Source organism: Marmota flaviventris, chromosome 18, assembly GCF_047511675.1.
Source record: "Marmota flaviventris isolate mMarFla1 chromosome 18, mMarFla1.hap1, whole genome shotgun sequence".
Taxonomy (NCBI): domain Eukaryota; kingdom Metazoa; phylum Chordata; class Mammalia; order Rodentia; family Sciuridae; genus Marmota; species Marmota flaviventris.
Window position 1 is genome coordinate 16,406,332 of NC_092515.1, and position 8,620 is coordinate 16,414,951.

Sequence of the window (8,620 nt, forward strand, 5' to 3'; positions counted from 1 at the left end):
GCTTGCAGTTTTTTGTTTTGTTTTGTTTTTTGGAGTGGGGAGACCTGGAGAGGAGTGCTGGAAATTGAACTCAGGGAGGCTTAAGCTCTGAACTACATCTAGCCCTTTGAGACAGCATCTCACTGAGTTGTTTAGGGCTTTGCTTAGTTGCTGAGGCTGGCTTTGAACTTCTGCCTCAGCCTCCTGAGTCACTAGGATTACAGGTATGTAGCCTGAGTTTTAAAGAAATTATTAAGTTCCATCCATTTTCAGAGAGATTTTTATAAGATATTTTGGTGTGATTCAGATTTTCTTTTTTTCCTTGAATGGGAGAATGGAGAAGAAAAATGAGAGGTATGCCAAACACAGAGACTGCTGTTTACTTTCTTCTGCAGATTCATGTAATTGGGAAACAACACTTACCTAGACTTTGTCTACTCCCAGACCTGGGTGCGTAACAAAAATTCCAGGTTACATCTGCAGCAGCAGGCATGCCCAAGACCTTTGAGGGCATTTGTCTCTGATCTCCCGTTTCCACGCTGACCCATCTATGTGGAAGCATTCAGTACAGCCTGGTCCAATGGAGTGCCCTACTGAATTGCTTTCTCATATATTGCCTTAAGATTTTGTCCACTAATTTCACAAAGAGTATATTTGTTTGTATTTTCAGTTCAAAGATTTAGCCATTTACTTCTCTCAGAAGGAGTGGGAATGTTTGCACTCTGAACAGAAGAATCTATACAAAGATGTAATGTTGGAGAATTACAACAATTTGACCTCACTAGGTAAGTTTACCAATCAAAATTCAGAATTAGTCTTCTGGAATTTTTATGTCATTTATTATGAGTTTTTAAGTGAATGTTTTTGAAATACCTGGCTAAATGTATGATTCTTGCTCAACAAAGAATGGTTTGTTCCTTGTGAATTTTGTATCGGGCTTCTCCCTTGGGCACATTTATCTTACCCATTCTCCTGACCTTCATTTCTCCTTCTGATTCTTAATCTATAGGCTCTTCTTGATAATCATGGACTGATTTTGATTTTGACACCTCAACATAACCTTTTCCCTTTTTTTCCTTGAGCAGGACTTTCTGAAACTAAGCCAAGTGTGATCTCCTTATTGGAGCAGGGGAAGGAGCCCTGGATGGTTAAGAGGAAGAAGGCAAAAGAATGGTATCCAGGTGAGTGATAAGGAACTATACTGAAGACAACATGGCAGTCCTCAGCCAGTCTGCTTGAGAAAAGGCCACACTTCTGAGATTTTGGTAGAAAAGCTTTCTACCAACAAAAGGCATGAGATCTGGGGAGAAACTAAGGATATTCCGACACAGGCTCCAAGTTATTATTACTCCACTTCTCATTCTCTTGCTATTCTGTCATTTCCCTCCCATTTCAGACAGGAAGTACCCTCATCCTTCCCCTATAAAAATCATTTTATATGCACTTTAGGTCTGTTTTTCTGCTGTGTTTTAGAAACAGCTTTATTGAAATATAATTCTCCTATCATAAAACTCTTTTCACTTAAAGTGTACAATTGAGTAGTTTTTAGTATATTTAGAGTGGAATATTTTCATTTCCTCAAAATGAAACCCCATACCCATTAATATTCACTCCCACACTACTTAGGAACTTACTTTCTCCTGAAATGTGAAAACCTCTTCTGCTTTCTTTCTTGTTATCTTATAGATTGGGAGTCCAGAAGAAAAACCAAGACTTTATCTCGAGAGAACAGTTATGAAATTAAATCATTACATCGGGAGATAACAAAAAAACGTACACGTTCCAACCTTGAATTCAACAGGGTCAGAGATAGCAGAGAAATCAAATGCCACTTGGAGAGACAGCAGGGGCATAAGGAGGTACAAGTCAAACAAGCCAAAATAACCACTAAAAAACTGCCCCCTGCAGTTGAGTGCATAGCCCCTGGAGAATATCATAGAGCTCATACTGGAGAAAAATCCTGTGAATGTCAGAAATGTAAGAAAGCTTCTGGGAGCCAGTCATGTCCTGTTCAAAACGAAAGAATTCATAATAAGGAAAAAGACTTTGAATGTGGAGAATGTGGGGAAATCTTTAAGAGTAGGTCAGACTTGATTAAACATGAGAAACTTCATGAAAGCAAAAAAAGCAATGAAAATAAGAAAAGTGCCATTAGTCATGGCTCCGAGGTTACTCAACCTCAGAGCACTCATTCTGGTGAGAAGTCTCATAAGTGTAAAGAATGTGGGAAAGCCTTTCATTCTAAGTCACAGCTTAGTCAACATCAAAAGATGCATATAGGTGAGAAACCCTACAAGTGTAAGGAGTGTGGGAAGGCTTTTCCATCTGTTGCACAACTTAATCTTCATCAGAGAGTTCATACTGATGAGAAGTTCTTTGAATGTAAGGAATGTGGGAAAGCCTTTACCCGCCCCTCACATCTTTTTCGACATCAGAGAATCCATACTGGTGAGAAACCCCATAAATGTAAGGAATGTGGGAAAGCTTTCCGTTATGACACACAGCTTAGTCTTCATCAGTTAATTCATACTGGTGAAAGACGCTATGAATGTAAAGAATGTGGGAAAGTATATAGTTGTGCCTCACAATTGAATCTACATCAAATGATTCATACTGGTGAGAAACCTCATAAATGTAAAGAATGTGGGAAAGGTTTTATCTCTGATTCACATCTTCTTCGACATCAGAGTGTTCATACTGGTGAGAAGCCCTATAAATGTAAACAGTGCGGGAATGCCTTTCGTCGTGGCTCAGAACTTACTCGACATCAGAGAGCTCACGCTGGTGAAAAACCCTATAAGTGTAAGGAATGTGGAAAGGCCTTTACCTGTAGCACAGAACTGGCTAGACATCAGAAAGTTCACACTGGTGAGAGACCCCATAAATGTAAGGAATGTGGGAAGGCTTTTATTCGAAGGTCAGAACTTACTCACCATGAGAGAAGCCATAGTGGTGAAAAACCTTATGAGTGTAAGGAATGTGGAAAGGCCTTTGGTCGTGGCTCAGAACTTAGTCGACACCAGAAAATTCATACTGGTGAGAAGCCCTATGAATGTAAGCAATGTGGAAAGGCCTTTATTCGTGGCTCACACCTTACTCAACATCAGAGAATTCATATAGGACAGAGGAGCGAATGAAGGCTCAGAATTTGATTGACCTCATAAAATTTCATATTTTTTTTTAAGCCTATGATTGAAGGAATGTGAGGAAACATTTGAGGTTAGCGACTTAACTGAATATCAGATACTATGGATATATGCCTAAAAGACTCTTATTTAAATAACAGCTGTGACTGACAGAAACTTTATAAATGTTACAAATTGGAAAGGGGTTGTTTGTATCAGAATTTATTAAACATCAGAATTCAGTTGTGAAAACTGGGAAATTCCATAAACATAAGGAAACTGGGAATGCCTTTTTGCTGCCTAGAACCAAGTCAACCTCAGGGAATTCATAACAGGGAGAAGCTCAGGAAGGTGTCAGAGAAATTAATTATTGGGGTATTTCCTAACATCAGGGCCTTGGGCCTTTGGGGAAATCAAAGAATTCATAATATAAATGCCATGTATGTTGGACAGCAATTTACTTTATGCATCTGATAATTGATGTTTGAGAAAGGCTACATTAGCATTAAAAATGCAGCATATTCTTCCATCCCACTTAAATTTTGTTAAATATTTGCTAGCCAATTCTGTAAAATTCACCTGAACCAAATCACTGGAAGGGTATTTAACCAGTGATTAATTTTTATTTGCCCTCACCATTATAACTCATTTTGTAAGGGCAAACAACTACATTTAAATTTTCTCATTTGCAAATTAATAATACCAGTTCTTATTTCTTACTTGCATGGTGAGGATTAAATACACTTATATCCTTTCCAGCAATGTCTAGCTAGTATTGAAAGTTCACCAAATGAGCTCAGTTCAGTGCATATACCTGTAATCCCAGCAACACTGAGGGCTGAGGCAAAAGAAAAGTGCCAAATGAGAGCTGCTTTTATTATTACTTTTCTTCATTGTCTCTTCACCATTGCGTATTTTTAGAGATCATAGAGTCCTTATATTCAGTGACATCTTGCATTATTTATTTTTCTTTATTAAATGTTAGATAATTATTCCTGGAGAAAAATGTAAAGTTTTCATTCATAGTTTGTCATTTTACCTCATCTGGGGATTTGTAATGTAAAGAAACCTGGGGGAGAGAGACAGTAGGAGAAAGGTGGGTTGCTGTGAGGTTAGGGAGAAAATTAAAATGATTTTCTTTAAAAAACCTCTGCCCCCACCTCCCCACCAAAAAAAAAAAAAACAAAAAACTATCCTCTCTATTATAGAGAATTAGAAAATAACAGTGCTCTAGCCAAAAGCCAAGTTTCCACTTAGGAAATATTAAAAATACCTGTATAAATAGTTTTTATATTAAGAAAATTAAGGGGCTGGCCCAGTTGCAGAGCATTTATTTGTCTAGCATGCATGAGGCCCTGGGTTCAGTCCCCATCACCAAAAGAGAAGAAAACTAAGGCAGATTACCATTAGGAATGAATGGCCATGAGAATTTGCTAAATACCAATAAAAGAAAAACTAACTTCCCTTAGTATGCGTAGTATGTGTAGAACAGAAACACGAAGGGTCAGGATTCATTCAGACTTAGACATTGCCTGTTCTAGTAAGTTCCATATATATATATTTAAAAAAAAATCTTTTCGGTTGTCAATGAACCTTTATTTATATGCAATGCTGAGAATCAAACCCAGTGACTCTCACATGCTAGGCAAGCGATCTACCACTGAACCACAACCCCAGGCCCCCCACCCCCCAGTCAATATTTGATGAAAGGAATAAATAGGATTTGACTCCAGTGTGTAGAGAAACACAAAATTAATGCAAGGGGAAAAAAAACTTGAACAACTTTTCCTGAAATTAAAAGTATTTCATCCTTCAAAGAAAAAGGTCAAGAATCATGAAAAATTATATAGTTACAAAAATGGAGATTTCACAGAAATAAGGCTGTATTGAATTATCAGATACTATTGGTTAGTTTTGCCTATTCATTGATGTTCCTCTGCCATTCTCCCTTTGGCAGGATTGGTTACCAATCACCTAAGTCTATAAATACCAGGTGCTGCTTCTAGTTTGCTTTGCAAACTGATCATATGTATAATGTTCCTGGCCACAGAATACCTGACCAAACTCTGCAGATGGACCTCAGTTAAATTTTTTTCCTAACAAAATACAAGGAGATGGTCTTCTCAACTACAGGACACATATCTGTATGGTTGTGTGATATAGGGAATTGTGGCCATTTTGCAATCAGGAAGGGTCAAGAGGCTAAGCTAGGCACAGAAGACACATTGAGTTTATCTGTGTTCTTAACAGTAGATCTGAGGAAACGATTCAGAACTGCCCTTTCCCTGGTCTTGAGTGAATAAAAAACTATGTTTTAACTTTATTCTCAGTTAATCTGAGTCCTGGGGAATTAACATTTAAATTGTTTTTTCATATATATACACATACATATTTATTCAACTTTACTAGAGAAAGTTCAGCTTTTTATGGAATAGCTGACATAGAAAAGCATTATTTTATTAAATATTTTCTTAAACATTATTGAAGTATATACATATATCCAGCTTTAATTTAGTAAAATATAGGAAATATTTGTTTACATTTAGCATTTTATAGTATATATTTTTATAGTATTTTGGAAATCCTGGAAAATTATTATTGCCCTGAATAAAGTAAAAACCAAAAAGAAACTGTTTAAAGAGCTACGCTGCATAATGCCTCTAGCACCAAATTATCTTACAGATAAAAGTCTTTAATTCTTAAAAATACAAAAAAGTCAAAGCTATGAAGCTATTGTAACCTTTTTACCAAATTTGTAAAAGGACACCGTCCAAAATCAAATCAGCTATAAAAAAAATAATCCATTGTGCTGGGTGCAGTGGCACCTGCTTATAATCCCAGTGACTCTGGAGGCTGAGGCAGGAGGATCTCAAGTTTACAAATGGCTTTTGCATCTTAGTGATGCACTAAGTAACTTCGTGTCTCAGACTTTTAAAAAGTGGGGCAGAAGGGGCTGGGGATGTGGCTCAGTAGTAAAGCAGCCCTGGGTTCAATCCCTGGTACCAAAGAAAACCAATCTATAATACTTATGGTATAAGTATTCCAGTTAAATAGCAGGTCAGACCAAGCAGCTTATTAAACATTAGCCATAATGTTCATGACCTGACTTATTAAATTGTCAAAGAATATAATGTATAAATAGTAGACATTAAGAAGTATTACACACTAATATAAGAACTTAACACTAGTTACAGCACACAGTCAACTTGCAGGTGTCCACTTACTACCTCTTGGTCCTATAAATTTTCACAACATTTAGAATAATAACAATCCACTTCTGCCCCACACTATAGAAAAATAATACATATCCTAAATAAGTTAAATATAAATTTGTATTATTTGATAAATAAACTTACTTAGATATTATTAGTCAACTCATTAAAGGGCCATTTATAACAAAAAATTCACTTTTATTAGAGGAAATATGATTACTAAATTTTAGCTGCACTGATACATTGATTTCATCTTTTTTTTAATTTATTTTTTTTGGGGGGTGGGGGTGGTGCTGGGGATTGAACCTGGGGCCTTTTGCATGCTAGGCAAGCGCTCTACCAACTGAGCTACATCCCCACCCCCTCATGAGTCTATTCTTAAAACTTCTGTATTTTCTGAGAGTTCATGCCCATTAGAGGAATTAAATTAATAAAATCAAAGATAAGTGATAGAACTATTTCATTACAATTTTAACTTTTTTGAGACATAAAAAATATTGAGAGAGTTCTCTTTCATTTTCTGCTCTTGTACACATATTTCTCTTGTCAAGTTTTGAAAGTTAAAGTTTATATATCATGTTTCAACTGAAACTTTGTATATCACAGAGGATTTTTGTTGTTGTTTGTTTGTTTAAACAAAATCGTATCCACAGAGTCTCTTAAGTGCTGAAAACCAAAGCCTAATGTGTGTGCTGAAAATATTTTCTCCATACTCAGGAAGCTTACCCACGTCCAGATTTGTTTGGGTGCACACACGTTGTGCACACACGTTGAAGTGCAGTCTCCTCACATGGTTGTAGACTACGAACATCCTTTTAGTCAATACCTACAGATCTAGTTTTAGATTTTCACATAACAGACAAACCATGGTATATACAGGCCATTCTCCCGCTAATGAAAGTTCAGGTTTATTACTTATAAGTAATCATATGATAAGCATTTTTACTACACATGTATTGTTGCATGTTGGTGCTTTTGTTCCCACTGGTCGGATTCCTTGCCTTAACAATGTAGTATATTTTAAATGTAGTAATTAGTGCCTTATTGTCTTAAACTTGGCCATTAATCTCAACAGAAATGTATGTTCGTTTTCTATTTTAATCACAACTGAACGTTTACTCAACTGAAGTTGTAACGTTCAAAAAAGTGCCTTTGTGTTTTAACTGCTAATGAGGTTGAGCATCTGCCTTGCCTAAGGGTCATTTGAGTTTTGTTTCTTTGAATTGCTTGTTTTTATCTATTTTCTTTTTTAAAATTGAAGTCAGTTTTTAAACTAATTTGTAGAAAGTTGACTGAGGAGCTTATATTGCCACATGCTTTGCTGTTTGGTGTTTTTTTTAGTCTAGTGTTATTCTTTGCCTTTGTTTTTTGCAAAAAGGAGTTAAGGGCTAGAGAGCAGGCATCAGGCTTTATGTGAAAGTCTGCACACTGCCTCTGTAGCCTGGGAGCACGGGATGCATAAGCCAGTGGTTCTCACCAAGGCTGTTCTGCTTCCTCTGCCCACATCCTCAGGGTGATAATGGCAACACCCACAGACACTTTTGTCTGTTGCTGTAAAGGGGGTTGCTACTAGTATCTAGTGACAGGAATCCTCTCATCACCCTGTAATACATAGTCCAGCCTCCACAATTAAATTATCTGGCCCATCGAGTCAGTAATGCTAGTGCTGAGGTTGAGAAATCCTGACTTAGAGGTAGTGGATGCAACTGTGTTCCAAAAAAAACTTAATATCTTAAAATCAGGTAACAGGGCTTAGGCTTGTGGTTCAGTGATAGAATATTTGCCCAGCATGTGCGAAGTCCAGCACCAAAAGGAAAGAAAAATACATTTGGTCTATAGGGTGTAGTTTGCTCATCCGTTTTAAATATTTTTTTTTTTTTTTGCTGTATGCTAGTTTTCTGGGTTTATTCCTGAATTGTCTTCTTTCACTGCAAATGTTTTTCCAATTTTTCTTCTATTGTATGCCTTAAAATCTTCCTGCCTAAATAATAAGGGAAAAAATATAGCACCTGTGTAACTAACACATAGTAAGCATGTTGTTTTTCTTTTTTGATTAAAATTTTATAAATAAATCATTTCAGGAAAAAAAATGTGGAGTCTTCTTTTTCCCTTCTGGAGTCATCCACCTTGTGTCTGCAGAGGCAATAACTTAGTGCACCTTGTATCTGTAAGACCAACCCATAGTATTAAGGGGTTCTAAGTAACATAGATGGTAGTATATCATTCTGTCATTTTCTTTATTGACTGAAAAGGAACTGTTCTAATTCTTTACTGCTTTTTTATCCAATTTTTTCATTCTCCCCT

At 36.5% G+C, this 8,620-nt stretch overlaps 1 protein-coding gene across 9 annotated transcripts in view; it reads left to right on the forward strand.

The window, feature by feature from the left end:
- Znf568 (zinc finger protein 568) overlaps window positions 1–8,406 on the forward strand; it is an 80,078-nt gene extending 71,672 nt beyond the window's left edge. For all 9 annotated transcript variants that reach the window (XM_071605000.1, XM_027941237.2, XM_071605001.1 and 6 more), the window contains 3 exons: window positions 650–764; window positions 1,065–1,160; window positions 1,666–8,406. In XM_071605000.1, coding sequence (XP_071461101.1) covers window positions 650–764; window positions 1,065–1,160; window positions 1,666–3,116 — 1,662 coding nt within the window. In that variant the 3' untranslated portion in view covers window positions 3,117–8,406. The remainder of the gene's footprint in view (window positions 1–649; window positions 765–1,064; window positions 1,161–1,665) is intronic.
- Window positions 8,407–8,620: the final 214 nt, after the last annotated feature.